At 38.7% G+C, this 22,685-nt stretch overlaps 1 protein-coding gene across 4 annotated transcripts in view; it reads left to right on the top strand.

Annotated features, from left to right (window-relative positions):
* Positions 1-22,685, top strand: part of IPO7 (importin 7) — a 49,006-nt gene that overhangs the window by 782 nt on the left and 25,539 nt on the right. For 2 of the 4 annotated variants that reach the window (XM_081314069.1, XM_081314068.1), the window contains exons 2-11: positions 14,084-14,165; positions 15,364-15,517; positions 15,837-15,995; positions 18,004-18,160; positions 18,346-18,435; positions 19,146-19,240; positions 19,356-19,440; positions 20,609-20,743; positions 20,980-21,079; positions 22,431-22,507. In XM_081314069.1, the coding sequence (XP_081170195.1) occupies positions 14,084-14,165; positions 15,364-15,517; positions 15,837-15,995; positions 18,004-18,160; positions 18,346-18,435; positions 19,146-19,240; positions 19,356-19,440; positions 20,609-20,743; positions 20,980-21,079; positions 22,431-22,507 (1,134 nt within the window). Of the gene's footprint in view, positions 1-620; positions 679-12,974; positions 12,989-14,083; positions 14,166-15,363; positions 15,518-15,836; positions 15,996-18,003; positions 18,161-18,345; positions 18,436-19,145; positions 19,241-19,355; positions 19,441-20,608; positions 20,744-20,979; positions 21,080-22,430; positions 22,508-22,685 lie in introns of those variants that run through there. The other 2 variants (XM_081314070.1, XM_081314071.1) reach the window with 2 other exon arrangements.

Below are 22,685 nucleotides of genomic sequence, written 5' to 3'. Positions count from 1 at the left end.
AGGGAAGAAGGCCTCTCCCGCGATCGAGCCTAATGTCAGGCCCTTTCCCGCTCCCTCCAGCATTGTCTTCGGGCACGTGGCAGCCCCGTCCTCCTCTGAGGGAAGCTCGCCAGTGTCCGGCCCTTGCCCGCCTTCCCCACCATGCCTTGTGGGCTGGAGCCAGAGGCGCTTTCTCAATGAGGATAGCGACAAAATTTCAAACCGGCCCTTTCTGAAACTGACGGCAGAAGGGATCCTAGTGCAGGAGGAGGCGAGGGTGTCCTTCTTCCTTATATGGACGCAAACTTTGCTGTTTTAAGGTTAAATTTAGCGGCGGGGGGGGGGGGAAAGAAGAGGGGTGCTGTCACCTTTCAGAATTAAAATAGCCCGTTATTTCACTTTCACTATTTGCGCTGATCAAACTTTTGATTTGATTTACAAGTGGGCACGTTTGTGAATCAAAAGTGCATTTGAAGCCAGCTGTGTAATTTCATAGTGTTATTCCCAAGTTTTCATTTAAAATTTGAAATGGGGAAACGGGTTAACCAAAGCAAGACATCTCATGGAAATGGCATGAATGTCATATTAAAACTGGGGTCCTATTTTAAACCATGTCTGTTTTCAACATTTTGCAGTCCTGAAGCAGCCAGGCAACATGCAACTTACATCATGATTATGATTCAATGGAAAACCCCTCAAGTATGAAGAATCAGTCTGTATTTGGTATAAGTGTACTGAATTAAGTGTCTAGCTTTCTCTAAAGAATTATATCTTTAGGCCTTTTTTTTTTTGCTGTTTTCTGATCTGAATCTTTCAGCATGTAATTAATTATAGCCAGGATATTGAAGCTATCTAAAATGGATACTTTATTATTTCAATTTATGGCCACCAATTCAAGTTCATGACTCTAGGAGTCTAAATATATTAAAAGAATAGTATAAAATCATAAAAACAGAAATAAACAACGCACATGAAGCACCAGCCAGGTTAAAGATCAGAGCAGGAAAAAAAACCTTGGATGAAGTATGAAGGACCTTACAAATCCTGCTTTATTACACAAATTATGCGCAATACTGGCATGGGATCTACAAAGTAGTAGGCAATCCTGGGGGTGGTTGGTGGCTTGAGAGTGTTCCTGCCGCCTTTTGTTTAAATTTCACTTTTAATTGTGTTTTTAATTCTGTTTATAATGCTATCTTTTTATATGGTTTTATAGCTTTCATTTGTAAACCATCCAGAGTCACTCGGATGGGTGGTGTATAAATTTATAAAATAAATTATAAGAATTATATTGCTAAATTTGCACCAGCCTTAAGATTTAATACATGAAATTTGATCAGATTAAGTCAAATGAACCATCTTGCCTTTCATATGCATTTTAATGTATGACCGAAGAATGTTTTGACTTTGGTGTGAATGATTGAAGCTTGAAGTGAAGTTGGTGATGACAGTGTTTTATTGATTGCAGCTTATCTTAAGTAGCAAATAATGGTTCTTAGGTAACTTGCTATACTTCTTTGGGTTCTACTGTACTCATGGTTTAGAACAGGGCTTTTCAACCAGTGGTACGGGTACCACCTGTGGTACATTGGCACCTGGCAGGTGGTATGCGATCATCCTAGAAAAGAGGTAGCGGGGGAGGGGAAGGAGCTGAATGAGTGGCAGCACCGCACAAGCCTGAGCAAGAGATGGCTGGAGCTGCAGGGCTGTCGGCTCAGCGGAAGTGCCAGGATCAGCACCAGGCTCCGGCTGGAGCTTGACGCTGATCCTGGGGCTTCTGCTGAGCCCAGAAGCGCCGATCAGCTAGAATGTTGCAGCATCTCCAAAGTCTTGTGATTTACATTCAGATGCTTGGCAACTGATTCATATTTATGACGGTCACAGTGTCCCAGGGTCATGTGAAGTGACCAAAACTGCTGCAACTACCTAGCAGACGGGGGGGGGGGGGAATAAAAACCAAACCCCCCACCTACCCCACCCCCACTGCCAATCCTCAACAGAAATGCTCACAACAATGAAAACTTCAGACAGGAGGAAGAGTACCGCCGGGCAGGCAGGCAGGTGTCTTGCTTGGCTGTGGCTTGGGGGCACTTTTTTCAGTGCCATTGTAACTTTGAACAGTCACTAAGTGAACTGTTGTAAGTCGAGGACTACCTGTACTTCATCACTTTTTTCCTTTTTTTCGGTCATCAAGTTTTTGACACCTTGCTAGGCAACTAGTAGTACTCTGATGTTCCCATATCTTAAAAGTGGTACAGTGGGTGAAAAGGTTGAAAAGCCCTGGTTTAGAAGAGATTAGGGTGTATTTTTTCTGTGAAATAGGTCATCACTGTGTGCTTGTTACTTCTGGAAATGGAAATTTAGAATGATCACACCATTTCAGTGAGAACCTAGCTAACAATTGTTTTTGACCTCTGAAAATGAGTTAATTTGTAGTATCACAAAGGAGATAAGTTAATTAAAAATCTGGAAAGGACCCTGAAGTTGACAACTGATATTATGAAGCCTGTGGTGCTCAAACTGTAGTAAAGAAGATGGAGTGAAGAGGGGCCAAACCATCACTTCAGGACTTCCTGTTCTTCTTTACGCTGAAGATAGTTTTTAATTACATTGGCTATATGTTTGGGGCCATTGTTCTGCTGCAGAATAAATTTGTGGCCAGTCACACGTCTCCCTGATGGTATGGCATGATGAATAAGTATCTGCCTGTATTTCTCAGCATTGAGGACAACTTTGATCCTGACCAAATCTCCAACTCCATTTACAGAAATGCAGCCCCAAGCTTGCAAGGAAACTCCACTCCACCATGCTTCACTGTTGCCTGCAGACACTCATTATTGCACCGCTCTCCAGCCCTTCACCGAACACACTCCCTCCTACAGCCAAATATTTCAAATTTTGACTGATCAGTCCAGAGTACCTGCTGCCATTTTTCTGCACCCCAGTTTCCATGTTTTCATGTATAGTTGAGTCACTTGGCCTTGCACACATACACATACACACATGCACACAGAGGAGAGACATGTCAAAATATTTAAGTGGGTATCTAGATTGGCTTCTTTGCCGTGAACTTTCCCTGGGAAAAATGACAGCAGAAATAACAAATAATATATGCTTTGGTCGGTCAAGGAAATGAATGTCAATTGATGTGGTAGGGTGAGATGTTGCAATATAATGAGTACTAGAGAAGATCGGCAGTTTGGCGGGTTGAATCCTGAGTGCCGCGTAACAGTGAGCGCCTGTTACTCGTCCCAGCTTCTGCCAACCTAGCAGTTCAAAAGCACGTAAAAATGCAAGTAGAAAAATAGGGAACACTACGGTGGGAAGGTAACAGCGTTCCGTGCGCCTTTGGCGCCCAGTCATGCCAGCCACATGACCACGGAGACGTCCTCGGACAAGTGCTGGCTCTTCGGCTTTGAAACGGAGATAGATGAGCACCGGCCCCTAGAGTCGGAAACAACTAGCACACATGTGCGGGGGAACCTTTACCTTTGCCTTTTTAGAGAAGGGAAGAATGTTCGTTGAGATTATGTGAACTGGATGGTCCAACTTGAATAGCTCCCTCCTTCGATGCATACCACATTTGGGGTACAAATTGATAAACAGATGTTTACACAGATCAATGATTCGTACATAAAGATAGAGAATCCATGTTCATTAATGTGAATGACTTTATGTAATATGAGCTCTGTGTTTAGAATAATAAAATTCTTATTACACTCTTGGGTAAGTATGGTGAGAGGGTGGTGCCCCTTGTTGAATGTGTCTGTTCTTTTTGAATGTATGGTGTATGCAGATGTCATCTTGTTTTTGGTTTGTATTGGATTTTATGATATTGTGAGTTGGGTGATGCCTAAATGGAATTAAATAATATTGCAGCATTAGTAATTTTGTTTAAAATGCTCAGATAATCCTGTGATTATTACAGCTATTAACTTTTCTGAACTGTGAATTTTGCATCCTCTTCTGTAGATGAGTTATGAATTAGCTTACTGCTTGATGGGTAGTATGGGGCATGTTCATCAACTGAATTTACTTTCTAAAAGTATTTATATACCGTATTTTCCGGCGTATAAGGCGACCCTCTACTTTTCATGTTAAATTATAGGGTTTGGGCTAATAACTCAATATTTCACTTCCTGGCACACAATCTGCATATTAACAACTCGTTTAGCGTTAGCACCCTTTTTTTATAAGTGCCACGATGTTGCTAAAATAAAAGAGGTAAACTTCGTGACCCTCCCAGCCCGTGCATAAAACAGAAATGAAAAGGCTTAAGCCTTTCCGTTTCCAAATACCAAGGTTTCCCCCGAGTTTTGCGCGGTTAAACAAACGGCATTTGCGTATTAATGTTTCTCCACGGAGCACAAAATTCGCCCGAATTAAGGAAAGTGGAGAGCTAAAGAATCTGGGGCTACAGGGAATACCTCTGGTTCGACAGGCAACCCTGGGAAACACGAGGACTGTAGCAGCACGCTCAGTTTGCACAATCCGATCCAGAAAGCGCCCGGAGGCTCCTTCGTTACTTCTAACTGCAGAACGTCTCCACGTCCCGCCCGCCTTGCCTTTTAAACCCCGCCCCCTTTTCCCCTGTAACGTTTCTCTGCTCCGCCTGCTCTGTGATTTGCCCAGCTTTGCTCCTTCCCCGCCAAATGGGCGCCTCACCTTCTTTTCTCTGAGCTCTCTCGCCTGGTGCGCTGCTGCTCTCAGTTCCACACTCCGTGACCGGGCAAGCAATTCTTCTGGTCGGCGCGAGTCAGGCGGTGCCTCGGCGGGAGCAAAGGTGCTCCCTATGGTCGAGCGGGGCGCCTCTGGGGACTGCCTGCCCCTCCTCTCATTGGGGACCTGACAGCCAGCATTGGAGGCGCTAGCATGGCCAGTCCTAGAGAGAGCAACGGCGGCAGCTGCAGTAGCCGCCCCAGAAGCTAACGAGAGTTTGGCCTCCATCACCCATTCGCCGTTCGCCGTCAGCCGCTTTACCACAGGTCGCCATGCCTACCTCCATTCACCCAGCGATCCCGCCGCCCAGCAGAAAAGAGAAAAGATCCGAGAGGTATTTTTCCGGCGTATAAGACGACTCGGCGTATAAGATGACCCCCCCAACTTTTGAGGTGATTTTCATGGGTTAAAAAGTCGTCTTATACGCCGGAAAATACGGTATATTTCATTTGTTACTGTGGCTGCTAACCAATCACACTTCTGACTAATACAATTGGCTTAAATAAGGCAAATTATTTGTTAAGAGTATGAAACTGTATAGTCTCTTTTTTCCCCCCACTTCATTTTTTCTTTGTGCAAGTGGGAAGTCAAATAGGAATTCACAGTTAATCATAATTTCTCAGTATATCTTTGATTAGTTCCTATCAAATCAGTTTATATAAGCCAACTTCAAAAATAGTTTCAATCTGATTTTGAATCCTGGTATATTTTAAGAGCAGATTCCAGCACAACAGAAAGCAGTAATTAAGTGTTGCTTATTAAAATTTGGGAATGAAGGAGAGAGAAGGAGTTAAGGGTATTACATCCATGCATATTGTGGTCTAAAAATCCAGATTTTGGAAAAGGTTTGATTCTGTATGTGAATACAATCATTTTTTTCCTAATAGGTTATTTACATTCAAGGCTTCAACAAAACTTGAGTAAGACTATGTGCATCTAGATTTTTCGCTTCTTCGATCTCATTTCCTATCATTAATTCTGGATGGGGTTACATTATCCTAAATAGAATCAGTGCTCATTTGGCGAATCCTTCTGGACTTGCAGCTTTTGTTCAAAGAGCAAGTGGCAACTATGACCAGGAAGGCTTTTGTAAAACTCTGTGTTATATATCAGTGCTTTGGTTATCTCCCAAGTGGAGTAGGGCGTTATGGTCTACATGGAATTGCCCTTGAAGAACATCTAGAAGCTGCAGTTGGTCCAGAATGCAGTGGCACAAGCAATTATGGGTGTGCCTTTATACAATGATATTAACGCCTTTATTTCACAAGCTGCAGTGGCACCCAATTTCTTCCAGGTGCAATTCATGGGGCTTGTCATTATAAAGCCCTTTACAGCATGGAGCTGCTTTATTTAAGGCAGAGGTCCTCAACCTTTTGGGCACCAGGGAGAGAGATTTTTCCACGGATCGGAGGGGGTGTGGTTTTCTGTGCTGCCTGCATCCTACGGCTTTCCTTGTTTGTGGCCTGGTTGCTGGCATGCCACATTTGAAATGTTCCCTTGTAAAATTTTAAGTGTTCTCTGTTCCAATAGAACAGCAGTTGAAATATTTGGTGTGCTCTGTCCTACGGAGTTTTTTTTTTTTAAAAAAAACACCTTGAAACAAGCCCCTTGCTTTCCTGTTTTTCATTTTAGAGTCACAAAACTTGAGTTGCTGTTCTATGTTGAAAATGTCTTGTCTCCCAGCCAGAAAAAAGTATTTGATCAAGGGGATTATGTTTTTAAAAAATTCTGAACCACGCAGTAGAAGCAACAGTTAAACATACTTTTCTGCAAACTCTGCCTTCACAAACAGCCTCAGAACACACCAGAAATGAAGCAATAAAAATACCTTCATTTCAACATACTCAGGAACAATGTAATGGAGAAATACTTTTCTGGCTTTGGTTGAGGCTTGTTTTTAATATACATACACAGTGTCCAATTTTGTACTTGGTAGTCTGCTTGATAAAGCACAACATACATAGTGAATATCAAGACAACAGTGTTGCATTGAACTCAAACTTTCCCATACAAAAAAACCAACAATACACTTAGTTACCTCCCTACTTGAGTTTGGAACGTTTTGCACAGCCCTAGTTTATGTTCCGTTTATGCAAGGCAGTTTTATATGAGCAGGTTTTATCTCAGCTGGTAGACTCAGATTGGCAAATGGATTGCCTTCTGATGAAAGGGCTCATGTCAGAGGTGAACTACAATATTTTAAAATCATTTTTCTTAAAGTAAACCATGAAAATAGACAGTACAACGTAGGGGGAGAGGGAACATCTAAAAATAAAAACATATCTCAGACTTCTGTTTTCCTCCCTTGTCCTCCTAGCTTTTTGCTTTTTAAACTGATATTTCACATCTTTATGTATAAGATTGTGATATATTGTTTTGAAACACTGTGGTTGAAAATATAGGTGACTGATCATTTTATAGCTTGAACTTTGTGGAACTTAGTATATAATAAACTATTGAACTCATGGGCAGCATTAGTGTTGTATATATATTCTCTAAAAATTTACATATTTAGTTAACTTGTTTTACAACAGCAATGTTGACTCAAGATTAGATTATGCCCTCAGAAAACTCTGTGGAATAGATTTCTCTTTATGTCATGCCTGTTTCTTTCTAGGTTATTTTTTATTGACTGTGGCATAAAAATGAGTTGCTGCTGAGTAGTAGTATGTTATATCCAAACATTTTGAATGCATAATAGCTGCAAAATGACTCAGCTTTGTCTGGAGACATTTTCACCTTAGAGTGAATGGCAGTATTTTCTCAATACGCTTATTGAAGGTGATTTAAAAAGTTAGGGTGTTACAATAATTTCTTTTTAGAAAATGATGTTTACATTAGGTTAGCTTTGCTGATTTATATCTGCATGTAATAAAAGAAGGGAAGAGGTATTAGAAGTGATAGTTACAGTAATAGTACTAGTTATTTTTTAGGCTTTTCCTTCCATTTCCATCTTTTTTTACTTATTTCTCCTCCCACCCCAATCCAATAACAGATGTTGCTGGCTAACAACATCCTAATTACAGTACACATCAACATAATAACTGCACCCAAGTCTTCTCACATATTCCAAACCACCATCTTCTTCCTCCTCCTCCTCCTCATTATTATTATTATTATTATTATTATTATTATTATTATTATTATTATTATTATTATTATTATTATTATTATTAAGTTTTCAGATTCTTACTTTCAACTGTGAGACAGTTATTTTCCTTTATTTTTTCCCTATGGTCTTCCACTTTCTTACCCACTAGTTCACAATTCCACATAGTCCATCTAGGTTAAGGCATGGTTAATCATGTTCTTGCTTAGACAAAGACACCCATCTTTCTACATAATTGGCTGAAGTAGCCTAATTTATAATGTATAAATTTAAAAACCACCCAAATTAAGTTCCAGGACATTCATAATTCTCAACTCTTCCATTCTACTTTACTCCTGCCTAAGACTAATAAGGTGTATGGCTAGATGTGTCTGACTGACGCAAAACAATATTTTAGGATTAGGAATTCACATTAAATGAACCATGCTATATTTTAATAGAATGGTTTTTCAAACTGTGGTACACATACCACTAGTGGTACTTTGGCACCTGGCAGTTGGTATGTCAATGCTGCAAACATTGACATGTTTTTGCACTGACAATATAAGAGGCAGCCTTTTGCTTTAACTGTTTGGTGTCAGTGTTAGCCTGAATTTTGTTTGAACTGTCTCATTAATCGGAACCATGACATCTGGTTTTGAATCACTAAAATGCAGGAGGAATGCAACCTGGATGCTTTGACATGATAAGGGATAGCCGCTGGAGAAGGGAAGTGAAACTTTGTGTGTTAAATTAATTGGTAAATGTGATTTATCATGTGTAAATAAGGGAGGGAAATTCTGTATGATGTATGTCAAGGGGAGGAGAATTCAGATTCTGGCATCCATCCATGAGTGCTGATGCTCCGTTCTGCTCATTATAGACTTTTTAAAATAAATAATCATGCAGTGTTCTTTGATGTGTCTTTTTAATCGGAACCATGATATCATGCCAGAATCTTCTTTCTTTCAAACATCCCGGGAGTCCTGAGCCCCCACCGTTGTCTCTAGTCAGGGAGATAAGCTGGCAAAGATTCAGGGAAGAATCTCAACCATGGGAAGAGAAAGCCTGGCTGCTGGCGAAACCTCAGATAAAGGAGTGATAGACGGCTTGCTGTGGGAAGATGAGTTTGGGCAGATCTCCAACCCTCAGCAGCTAAGTGAGCCTATCTGGTCGTCAGGCTGGAACCACTCCAGTGGAGACTACAGATGCCTTGAGACTGCACTGCCTGAGTCCCCAAAAGCAGAATGGTGGAGAGCTGCCAGACCATCTGCCACTGAGAATTTGGGTGAGTGGAAAATCCTGTCTGTAGACCAGACAGCCTGCCAGCCCCAGGAGTCCCCTGCCAGGCCTTCAAGACCCACAGAGACAGAGGACCCCAGCGTGGGTCCTCTGCAGCAATGGGAGGTTGGGGAACCCCCACAAGTGAAAGGCCAACAACCTCTGAGCTTGCCACAGCTAATAGAGGCCTTGCAACAGCAGAGGCCTGGAGATCAGAAGCTGGTGGGAGGACAACAACAGCAAGGGTGGCAGCAGCAGGGCCCAAATGTGCAACCCCTGAACATACAGCAGGACCAGTGGGGCCAGCAGCAGTGGGGGCCCTGGCAGCCGTTAAATCAACAACCAGGATGGGGCCAGCAGCAACTGAAGACACAGCAGCAGTGGGGCCCCCAGCAACCATTGAACCAACAACCAGGGTGGGGCCAGCAGCAATGGGGGCCCCAGCAACCAATGATGAGCCCACCCTTCAGAGCAACCTTTGATGGGGACCCAGAGAAACTGATTTTCTTCCTCAACCAAGTACGCTGTCACTTGAATCGCTGGGCCCATCTCTACCCGGATCCAGGTGCTATGGTCGATGTGATTGCGTCCAGCCTAGAGGGAGAAGCATCCGAATGGTTGAACAATTTATATAACAAGCAAGCCCCTGATTTGGAGGACCCCCACCTTTTTCTCCTAGGGTTGAGGGAAAGATTTGAGGACCCATCCATTGCCCTCAAAGCGGAAGAACAAATCCACAAGATAAAACAAGCTGGCCGGCCTGCCCTGGAGTATGTGCGGGAGTTTCGAAAGATGGCTGGTCAGATAGAGAGATGGCCTGAGCAATCCATAATTCATCTTTTTAGAGAAGGGTTAGACCACCTTTCTCAGGCATGTATCTACCGACTGCATGGTGCCCCTAAGTGAATAATTTCAGATAGAGGAGTGCAGTTCACAGCAAAATTTTGGAGGAATTTCCTTACAGTAATTGGATCATCTCAAGGCTTATCATCTGCTTTTCATCCAGCTACCAATGGGGCTGCAGAATCCACTAACAAAATGGTGGAGCAATACCTCAGATGCTATGTTTCCTACTAACAGACAAACTGGACTGACCTCCCTTTCGACGAGGTGGCCTACAATAATTCTGTGCACAGCAGTACTGGCTACACGCCTTTCAGAGTAGCCACAGGAAAAGAGTTCAGCCCAATGCCTGACTACCCTGAGGTGCCCTCCGCTTCCCAGACACTTGATCAATGGGTGAGGGGTGGGAAGAGGTTTGGAGAAACACAAAAACAGCGTTAAAAAAGACTTCTGAGACTTATAAAAAACAGGCTGATAAAAAAGAGGGCTCCCCAAAGAACATTCCAAGTTGGGGAGAAGGTTTATCTGTCAACTAAATATTTACTTCTCAAATTACCCAGCAAGAAATTAGAACCGAAATTCTTGGGGCCTTTCCCCATTGTGAGAATCATCAACCCGGTCACAGTAAAATTGAAACTCCCCAGACACTTGGGAAAAATTCACTCGGTTTTCCATTGTAGCTTACTGAAATCTTTTCGGGCCTCCACTTTAAGACCTCCCCCTAAGAAGGCACCTGGACCCCTGGTAGTTGCGGGTCAGACCTATTATGAAGTGAAATATATTCTTGACTCTAGAATCTTTAAGGGAAAATTGCAGTACCTAGTACAATGGAAGGGATACCCATTGTCTGAAGCCATTTGGGTGAAATCTAGCGATGTGAAAGCTGACAGACTTTATCAAAAAGTTTTATGAGAACCACCCCCACAAACCAAAAGCCAGCCCCTAACTTGTGTTTTACTTACATTACAGGATCTGTCCTTTTTGTAAGGGGGGTGGTGGATGTCAATCCTGCAAACTTTGACGTGTTTTTGCACTGACAATATAAGAGGCAGCCTTAAACGCGGGAGGAATGCAACCCAGATGTTTTGACAAGATAAGGGATAGCCGCTGCAGAAGGGAAATGAAACTTTGTGTGTTAAATTAATTGGTAAATGTGATTTATGACGTGTAAATAAGGGAAATTCTGTATGATGTGGTGTGTCAAGGTGAGGAGAATTCAGATTCTGGCATCCATCCATGAGTGCCGATGGTCCGTTCTGCTCATTATAGACTTTTTAATATAAATAATCATGCAGTGCTCTTTGATGTGTCTTTTTAATTGGAACCATGACACATATGATGGGTTGAAAAGCACTGTTAAAAAATGTTTAAAAAGTATAAAAGTAGTGGAGGGGATGAGCTGAAGCGGTGGCAACGCCATACAGGCCAGTGAGAGAATCAGCTGGAGCTGTGGTGTTGCCAGGGCTCTGCTGAGCACCCAGCTGATTGGTGCTTGTGGAAACAGCTCACAGCCTTGGGGAAAGGAGTCAGCTGTAGCTACACCAAAGGGAAAACAAGTGGGGAGAGAGAGGAGAAGATATAAAAGTAGGCTTTGGAGGGAAAGGGAGAGAAAAAACAAGATGTGGAAGGAGAAGGGGACAGGGACGGAGAAAGAGAGACAGAGAAGAGGAGAGGCTTCTATGAGTCAACCAGAAGGAGAGAAGGGGATAGAACAGTACAAAGATTAATGTCAGAGAAATAAGCACAAGTTTCCCATTGAAAGTGTTTTCCGGTGAGACAACCTGGTCTACCCCAAATATGGGACAGAGCATACTGTTTCCGCTTTAAGTCTCCCTTTAATTCTTTGTTGGTAAATTTAAATTTCCCATTAAAAGTGTGGTAAGTGGGAGTACGGATAGTCCTCAACCTACAACCACAATTGAGCCCAAAATTTATGTTGCTAAGTGAGAAATTTGTTAAATGAGTTTTGTCCCATTTTATGACTTTTCTTGCACATTTGTTAAGTGATTCACTGCAGTTGTTAAATTAGTAACACAATTGTTAAGTGAATCTGTATTCCCCGTTGACTTTGCTTGTCAGAAGGTTGCAAAAGGGGATCACATGACCCTGGCACACTGTGACCATCATAAATATGAATCAGTTGCCAAGCATCTGAATGTAAATCACGTGACCCTGGGGATGCTGCACCGGTTATAAGTGTGAAAAAGGGTCATAAATCACTTTTTTCAGTGCCGTTGTAACTTCAAACAGTCACTAAGCAAACTTGTAAGTTGAGGACTACCTGCACTTTATCACTTTTTTCTTTCTTTCTTTTTTTTTGGCCAAGTTTTTGACATACTGCTAGGCAACTGGTGGTACCCGAATAGAATATTGCCATATCCTAAAAGTGGTACAATCTGTGAAAAGGTTGAAATGCACTGTTTTAATACAGGAAAACTACCGGCATGTTTCTTGATCTTACTGAGCAGTCATTGAAGCCATCATAAGAAAGTAGGCCCATTCTTTATTCTGCAATGTACGTGTCTGAAGCTGCGTGTTTCTCATCCTTGGCAATTAAAATGCACAGATTTCAATTCCCCAGTCAACCTTAACATCATAAAGTTAAGCCTTCAATCTTAAACTTGGTAAAGTTGAGAAACATTGGTCTAAAACAATATCCTCCAATTGAAGTGTCCTCCAGATGTCCAGACTTCACATTCCAGAACTGTCAGCTCTGATTTTGTTAGTTTTGAGAGTAAACTTTATGCAGCTGGAGGTTGCCCATGCTTAAAAGAACACAAGATTATGTTCTTAAAGTATTCAGATCCCACCACACAACAACTTTTTCACATATCTTTGGTTTTCAGAAAATGATCAAATACTCAGTGTGGAAGTGTCTTCTCGGGATTTCCCCCTATTTTATTCATAACAGGAGATATATACAAACTTAGTTTCATTTTTATCTGTGCAAGGCGAATTCTATAGTATTAAGGCAACAGTCATTTTCTCTTATCTACAGTGGTCATAAAAGAACAGGAGTGCAGCATTGATTTATTGCTACTCAAGCCAATATTTCTAAATTAACGGTATCTTTCTAAGGTATTATGCCTATGGCTACATGTTTATGTAACTAGTTTTGCATTCCCCTTTTGTCTTAGTTAAACAAGATTTCAATAATACTTGGTTGACAATTAGTCTGCAACATGTCATTTACTTTGATCTTTCTCTGGATCATGATTTCCCCTCTTGCTCTGATCGGTTTCAGTTCATTTATTTCAGTGGGTCTTCAGGTCACTCAGGAGCATTTTATCTCCCCTTTCCCAGAGCAACCATTAACAATCAAGCTTTCTGCACTCAAACCATCATGGTTTATCAGTCATGCCAAGCTTAGCCAGCATATCATCCCCTTTTCACATCCTGTCAAAAAGTTTATTTGGAATTCTTATCTGAAAGCAACTCATTCTTTGATACACAATGCAGCTTGATTTTTCATGAAGCAATCAGATGGGCTTCTTTTAGAGCACTGATACATTTTATACCAGCCTTTTTCCACTTTGTGCTCTCCGAATGAAAATTAGTGGAGCTGAAAAGAAACATACATTATGGGCAACTGTTTGGCAAATAATGGTCATGTTTTGGGATCTCTTATCTTACACTCATTGCTACATGTTTGTGGCTAGCATGGCGACATGACAGTACTTTTAAACCCATTCTCATAGTAGCTGTTGGCCATTTATTGAAAAGGTGGCAAAAACTGCAGTTGTGTTATGTTGACCTTCCTAGTTGTGAATATAGTAAAGGATAAAGGCGAAACAATGCTCTCCTTTTTTTCTTAAATAGGCACCCTAAATCCAGTCTTAAGGATGATTTTCTTTTCTTCCATTGCCTGGGCAGCATAAAAAGCAAAGTTCTGCTGATAGGTATCTGATTGATTGAGATATGCAATATTGTGAGAGGAATGGAACGCATCTCAGCTATGAAATTGGCAAAGGGAACAAAAGAGATGAGAAGAAACACCCCCCCCCCAAAGGAGCTAGTAGGCAGTGGATGATGGGGACCTCTAAGCTAATGGAGTAGGAGGGTAACGTTTATGTTCATTTAGCTAAAATGTGGATTCTAAAAGATAAAAAACCCTTTTTTGTAATGCTTTCTAAAATTTTAAGCATCTAACTATTTTTATATTTTCCTTAATAGGCTCATAAATCAGTGAACTTCGTTTCAACTCTTCTTCAAATCACTATGTCAGAACAACTGGATTTACCAGTGAGACAGGCAGGCAAGTAACAGTTCATCATTTTTTATAGTATAAATATTTAGCGCTATTAAAAAGTGATTATGAGTAGCAAAATGAAATAATGGAAAGTAGATTTTAATGTGGAGTAATACTATATAAACAGGAAAAGGATGGTCTTTGAAATCTGGGTCAGGAGAATAATCCTTGTATATGTAAATATATAAAGAAAGAAAGAAAGATAGATAGATAGATAGATAGATAGATAGATAGATAGATAGATAGATAGATAGATAGATAGATGATAGATAGAGATAGATGGATGATAGGTCATCTCATCCTTCTAACTGTTTACTAGATAACAATAAACTTTTCGAGCTATTATGTCTGAGAAACATACATTATTAATCTTGCTTGAATATCAGTAATATTGAACACAATTAGGTATCCAGTCATGTAATGCATGTCTTATGAATTTAGATAAAAATTTTATTAGCTGAAGCGTTTTTAAGAAAAATACTATGTTATGATTCCGTTGAGGAGTAAGCTGAACTAAAGTAATTTGTGTCATGGCTATCGTCAATATCATGTACAATATTTTTGTATATATTGAAAGAGCAAATCATGGATATTTGTTGTCATTAAATTATCCCTACTGAAACTTTGCTTTTAATTTATTAATTAGACATTTGAAATATATAGCATGTTTTGCATATTTTCTCTTATCAAGACATTTTGGCAATTCAGTCTCCTTCAGCTTATTCTAGTCCCCTAACATTGATATTAGTTGCGCTGATAGGTGCCATACATATCAGGGTGTGTATTCCTGCCATAAAGTTCAAGAAATTTTTGTACAAGCATTAAAGTTAAATAAATAATGTGTGACAGACATTCTCACATCAATTTTTCCTTTGCAAAAATTCATAATTATCAATAGGCATTTTATGCCTGAAATAGTCTGTGAGGTGAGAGTAATGACTGATACTTAGTTTGATGTCTAGGGATTTAATCTACCACACCACACAGTGATGTAGAAGCAGTGATTGCATGTAGCTCACTTTTCATCCATTTTTTTTAAAAAAATAAGCAACAAATTTTAGGACAAAATTATACAGGATGGAGTACTTTATAAAGTTCCATGTTCTGCTTGTCTGCTGGTTGTGAGCTAATAGTTATGTCTAATAGATTATTACAGATGCATCATAATACAATTTTAGGGCATCTTAATACTGTTATTTGACAGGTGTTATATACTTGAAGAATATGATAACCCAGTATTGGCCTGACCGGGGAATTACTCCAGGGGATAACCCGCCTTACTCAATACCAGAAGAAGATAGACATTGTATTCGAGAGAATATTGTAGAAGCTATTATTCATTCTCCTGAACTGATCAGGTATATTCAAAGTTGTGGTCACAAAGTATTCTTGTTCCAAATTCATTCTTAATTGGAGTATTTTCAGTCTAACTAGAAAGTATAATACTGATACTGTGCTCTTAAATTTTTATTGGGATAGGGAAATTCATGGGCATTACCCAGTGTAATTGACAGAAGAGAATGCCTATTGTATTTTATTAAAATACTGACATTTAAGTGAACTCCTTGGTGTTCTCAGAGCCTAACATTGTATTTACTTCTACTTCAAACATTAATCTGTCAATGTATAGAAAATCAAAATAGCAGTATTATTTGTAAAATATCTCATATGTTCCAGAGTACAGCTTACTACTTGCATTCATCATATTATCAAGCATGATTATCCCACTCGCTGGACTGCTGTTGTTGAGAAAATTGGATTTTATCTCCAGTCTGATAATAGTGCCTGTTGGCTGGGAATACTCCTTTGTCTTTATCAACTTGTGAAGAACTATGAGTAAGTTATTATGTGTTGTGTGTGTGTGTGTTTTGTGTGTAGTGTGCTTTAACAGTAATTCGCATTACTGTTGTCTATACATTAGAGTTATATGAATAATCTGAATAAAACATGAAATTGAATTTAAGATTGGATTTGACAGATTTTGAAGTACAGGAGATAGGACTTTTTCATAAGGAATGTCTTCTACAATTGCAGACATAAACATGTGATAGAGGTAGTGCTCGCTTAGCGATTATTTGTTCAGCAAGCGAAGTATTGATGGTGCTGAATGAGGAGGATTTCATAATTGTTTCTTGAAGTTGCGGCTCTCACAGCATTCCCTTGGACATGTGATTGCAATTCAGGGTTTGACAACCAGATCATAATTATGATGGTTGCAGCATCCCCTGGCCATGTAATTTTCATTTGCAACCCTGCCTGCCAACTTCCCATAAGCAAAGTCAATGGGGAAGCCGGCAGGAGGTTGCAAGTTGCTTCTGCCACTGCTGCTCTTTTGCCCCAAGGTGGGATGAGCATCTCATTGCACGTGCTCATGCGCGCACACACATACACATGTATTCTGTAGCACTCAAAGCAGCCACCTATCTGCCCATAGTTTTCACCCTGATTACCTGGGATATAGTTTCAATGGTATAAGAAAACACTTTTTGATTTCCAATTTGTCTCATTGTGGTTAATCCCGAGCTGAACAACCTGCATAGTCCACACTTAAGAGTAGCAATAGGAATCACTTCTCGGCCTTTTGGCTAAGGTCAAATTGTCACTAAGTGAACAGGTCCTATGATGACATGTTTAATGAGAGAAATTCAGTCCCAATTACCATTGTAACCCCAAAACTACCTGTGCATCTGCTGCAGAAGTTCAGCAAACTGCTAGATGGTGGCAGTGATATATTTTGGTTTGTGTCTCTGCTGCTTGCTATCCATTGGTAATCTGGATTTTTAGATAGACTCTGCCTACTAAAATCTATGTATGCTTGCCTCTTTCACAGACAATACTGAAATGCTACACCAGTGTTTCTCAACTTGAGAACTTTTAGGCGTGTGGACTTCAAGTCCCAAAATGTAGGATTTCTGGGGCTTGATGTCAACACATCTTAACGTTGCCAAATTTAAGAAACACTATGCTACACTTCCAATTATTTGTATTATATATGAATATGTTACTGTCTTGTTGTTTTTTATTATTAGGACAAGTTAATTTTTATAGTGTTTTTTAAAAAAATTTTAATGCTTTCAAATTAGTCTCGACACCTATATAAATTGGATCTTTGTCTGTGAAATTGGTCTGTGAAAATTCTTGCTCTTGAAATTGCTTCAAAAATTTCTCCCATATTAGCATATTATTTTTAAACAAATACTGTTACTGAAGATTATGTTCAAGAAGTATCTAAAACACTCAGTTAAGAAAATATGTCAGATTATTTTAAAAGTTTGGTTTTTTTGCAGCCCAAAAATGTGCTGAAGTGAGTTGAAGTAAGTCTGATTCTAAAAACTGGCCATGTATTGCAGAAACATTTTTCTTAAAGAAAGCAGATGCAAATGAAAATGTTAAAAGTGTCAAGTTGTATGTACTCAAACTTTTTGTCATCCATTAAGATACCCCTAAATTAAGAGAAGGAAAATTGTTATATGGGGGATTAGCTTAAGATACCTATTTCATTCCTTAAATTGACATCCAGTTAACAATGAAAAAAATTGACCCAAACATGGCTGTGCCTACAGTGGATGCTACAAAAGAGGCATTGGAGAAACTGCATTTATGTGATTATAGCACATATAGTAGTATTCTTATTCTTCTCCATCGTGCATTTAAAAAAGAAAGATATACAGCAAAACATCTTTATTTAATGATAATTATGTATATTCAGAGAACTCAACAAGACAGAGGATTACATGTTTCCTCTGCAGTACTTTGGAAATAGGTTAAAATTTCTTCATTTTTAATCAGTGATGGAGCCAATAGTGTTTTTTTTCTAAAATCAGCTCTTAACTATTTTTCAAAGATACAAAAAACCAGAAGAGAGGACTCCATTGATAGCAGCAATGCAACACTTCTTGCCTGTTCTGAAAGATCGTTTCATCCAGCTTCTTTCTGATCCGTCTGATCAGTCTGTCCTCATCCAAAAACAGATCTTCAAAATCTTTTATGCCCTTGTTCAGGTTTGTCCTTTTACAAATAAATAGTTTTAATCTGTAATATTGGAACGATTACATGTTGATGCTTAACCAAGAAAGTGGATAATTTAAGAAATTAAATATAGAGTGGTTTGTTTGAGGTTGTTTATATCTTTGCTTAATTTATAATCATAGCTTGTTTTTGCTTTGCTCATAATTTTTCTCAACAGTATACATTACCCCTGGAGTTGATCAATCAGCAAAACCTAGCAGAATGGATAGAAATTTTGAAGACGGTTGTGGACCGAGATGTACCAGCTGTAAGTATTTGTTTTATGCAGACTACATGGTTTATGTATGACATTGTGTGTGAGTTGGTTGTATGATTGAATATACAAATAAATGATATACACGGCTATATTATTTTTATCTATAGACAACGTAAGCTGTGCAATGAATGGGATTCTAGTTACATTTATAGATTTTTCTCGCTTTCTTATAAGCACGTCCCTTGGAATTGTAGAGCTGACATGAAAATTCAGAAGTAAAAGTTGCAAGCCTCTTGGTTATTTCCCTTTGTATCTTGCGATTCTAAATCTTTTGTGGGGTAAGAGAGTAAACATATTTATAATAAGGGATGGGCGTCGTATGGCCCCAATCTCCCTTTTCTCAGCTTGAAGGCTTCCTCCAATAGTTGAAAACTGACAGCAATTTTTCTCACATTTTTCAGGTGGGAAACTTAAAAATTGTAATCGTAATATGACCCTAAAAAAAAAGGACCCAAGTTACATCTATGGTGCATATACGAATAAAATAAATCCTTATCCTATAGAGATGCAAGACAAGAACTGCTGATTTTACGACATTTCCCTGTTGACTATAGCTGTCATCCCTCCCCAAAATTTCAAATGTGATTCCTATCCATCAAAAGATGGTTCTCCCTGTGTTTAATTTGTCTTTAAAGTAAAAGCACAGAAGCCTAATATTACATTATAAATTAATACTATATATTTTAACTTGGTTTCAAAAGGAAACTCTCCAGGTGGATGAAGATGATAGGCCTGAATTACCATGGTGGAAATGTAAGAAGTGGGCCCTCCACATCTTAGCCAGACTTTTTGAAAGGTAACTTTTTTTTTTCACAAGGCTCATTTTTAAGTATTTTAAATGTTATTTTTTGTTACATGTGCATCATATATTACAGTGTTATCTTGATTTTTTTTTACTAATATTGCAATAGGTATGGAAGCCCTGGTAATGTTTCCAAGGAATACAATGAATTTGCTGAAGTTTTTTTAAAGGCATTTGCTGTTGGTATACAGCAGGTAGGATTTGTTTTTGTTATAATTTGGGTTTGATTGAGGATTAATTAAGCCTTACTATCATTTTTTTTTGTTTAAAAATTAAACAAACTTAAGTAGAGGGTGCTTGAAATAAAATCAGTAGTTCCTGTTTCTCTTTTTGCCAAATGGAATCTATTATTTCCTAGAAAACACAATTAACTTCTTTAGTCAAGGAGATTAAATTCTGTCTTAGTTGATAGAAGAAGCGTTTGAATGTTGATGTGTATAATGAGTCACATTCAAGTTTCTTAAGGTCAAATACCTGACATTCCAAGCAATTAGACTTTGCATACATTTTCCTTCTTCATATGTATCACCTTGCACTAAATAAAGCATTGCTTCATACCAAATAAGATAGTTCATTTGCATTTGTACATTCTTCACTCTTTCTCCTTTTGGGATAAGCTGTATTACAATGTGCGCAGAAAAGAGTAAGAAATAGTAAGGCAAAGGAATGAAATGAGAAAATATAGCAAGTATTTGGACTAGAAGATATCCAAGGTCTCTCCCAACTTTATTCTGATAGAAATGTATTCACACCAATAACCATTCATTATACTTTTCTCCTTATCTTTATATCTCTATAAACCATCCTGGTTTCTACCACATCCATACAGCTTTTCATGCATTGCCCAGATTTTTCAAAGTTCTTTTCAGGATCTCATCTCCATCCACTCATAACTTTTTTGAATTTTCCCCCCTCCCTCTAAATTTATTTACTTTGTATTTGGTCACATTCGTTCAGCCTTTGTTTATTCTGCACCCTGCCTCTTCTTTTTTATCACATACATTTCTTAAAGTCACCAAATCTTACTTCACTTAACCTACTATTTTATGTTTCTCCTGGCATATCTGATGTCCACTTATATTCTAGATAAGTGGACATCAGATATGCCAGGAGAAACATAAAATAGTAGGTTAAGTGAAGTAAGATTTGGTGACTTTAAGAAATGTATGTGGGCAAGAGAATGCTACTATATATAGCTAGCTTCTTTTTCTTTTTTCTTTCTGCCACCCTCTTTCAGGAACACTCACAGTTTGCCACCGATCACATGTTACTCACTCATTCTGTATTAGCTGTGTGGAAAGCTGCTGTACACATTTTGGAAAACAGCTTAAATCTTAAGAAACAATCAATCCATTTTCTTAGGTTTTGCTGAAAGTGTTGTATCAGTATAAAGAAAAGCAGTATATGGCTCCAAGAGTTCTACAGCAGACTTTGAACTATATCAATCAAGGGATATCACATGCAGTTACTTGGAAAAATTTGAAACCTCATATTCAAGTAAGTTGTTTTTCTTGTTCTTTTGGAATGAAGCCTGCATAGCTAAATGATAAATTACGATATTTTTTTCCTGAAGCTATGGTGTAGTAGAATTTGACTGGAGTTTTAACTTGTGTGGATGAGTTTTACATTTGATCATATCATTGACATTTCTAAATTTATTTGATACTGGAAGCTTTGCCCCCTTTTAAAAAAAATTAGAGCACCCTATTAAAACAAATAATTTTTATTTGCAGGGAATTATCCAAGATGTTATCTTCCCATTAATGTGCTATACAGATTCGGATGAAGAGCTGTGGCAGGAAGACCCTTACGAATATATACGTATGAAATTTGGTAAGTGATTCAGAATTGACTAACTTTGCAGAGAGCTTTCACAGCTTAGCGGTAATAGATTCACATATCACAATGTGTCTGACTTGTTTGGTTTTTAGCTTCATATGATAAATACATTCAAACATTTCAGACATTGTGGTTTTTAAAACATGGTTTATATTATATTGTGGTATAATTAAGAAACATTTTATCCCAGTTTTGCCAATCAAGGCTTTGCATAATAAAAGGGATCAAGATCACAGTAAAACGAAAATGTCAGATGTGTTAGAAAAATAATTCAAAACCTATTTTCACTACTTAGATTTACTAGTGGTAGTTGTGGTGTCTTACATGAGGCATGCAAGATGTAATGGGACAAGTAATGTATGACCTTTCTTCCATTAAGTAAGGTTCTTCTACTTTGACAAGTTTCAGTTGGTAACAGTTCAGTCTGTCCAGAGCCAAGAGTAACTCCTCTTCCATGGGTCTTTGAGAAATTTCTTGTATGTAATTCTTATGCTTTTAACACGGAAAGCTAGTTTGTGCCAGTCATTGTATCTATTTTACTTTACACTGACAATCAAGTGCTCTCCAGGGTCTTTCCCACCATCTGATCCTTTTAGGTGGAGATGCCAAGTAACAGACCTGGAATCTTCTACATACAACGTATAAATGCCACCTCACCTCTCTCTGACACACATCCATCTGTTACAGTCACTGAATCCCTGAATTTAAATTTTTCAAAGTATAACATCAGCAACTCAGTTACATGTAGGAGAATCCTACTGTACTCAGTGGAATTACTGCATGGAATTTGCATAGAACAAAAGCCTTAGGTTTATAAAATACTCCAGGATCCGTTTTATATTTCTTTTTTCCAGCTTAGGTCTATTCTGTGCACTTAACTGACTTACGGAATTTTCTAAAATGATGTTGACTTGCCAGAGAAAAAAATAATTTATGTGGCTTTCTCAGCATGATCCAAGAAGAGGGTTTTTGTTTAAAAAAAACTTTTTCACAAATCACTGAAATTTCAGTCAGCATGGAATAATGCAACGTGTCCTAGATGAATCTTAATAAATACATTTTAGATGACTTTGTTGTTGAAATAATATTAATATGCAATATGTTGATTATTACATTATCTAAAATTATAGAAATGTTACTCATTTTGCAGCTTTGAGACATTTATATTCATAATTCTCCAAACAGGCAGAAGTTTGAAAAATGTTAAAAATGTGTTTTGGAAGTTCAGAATGGAAATTTCTAGTGGTTGATGATTACAGAATCCTTTGTCTGTTTTTGCTTTTTCTTTTGCATTAATTCCTGAACATTTCAAAAGACAAATAATGTAAATTGATTCTTTTAATAGATGTGTTTGAAGACTTCATTTCCCCAACAACTGCTGCACAAACATTGTTGTTTACAGCATGTGGTAAAAGGAAAGAGGTATGTTCCATAAAGATTACTTTAAATCCAAAAAGATAAAGTTCTTTTTAAATCTCGTGTGTAGACCATTGGATACTTTACTTGAAAAGCTGCTTGTAGAAAGTTTTGAAGAAGTATCTCTTGGGGGCGTCGTGAGCTTTTCCAGGTGGCACACTCAGCTACTTTCCATAGAAACAGT

This window comes from Vipera berus, assembly GCF_964194415.1.
Source record: "Vipera berus genome assembly, chromosome: 1".
Taxonomy (NCBI): Eukaryota; Metazoa; Chordata; class Lepidosauria; order Squamata; family Viperidae; genus Vipera; species Vipera berus.
This window is presented reverse-complemented; position numbering and strand designations above follow the sequence as displayed.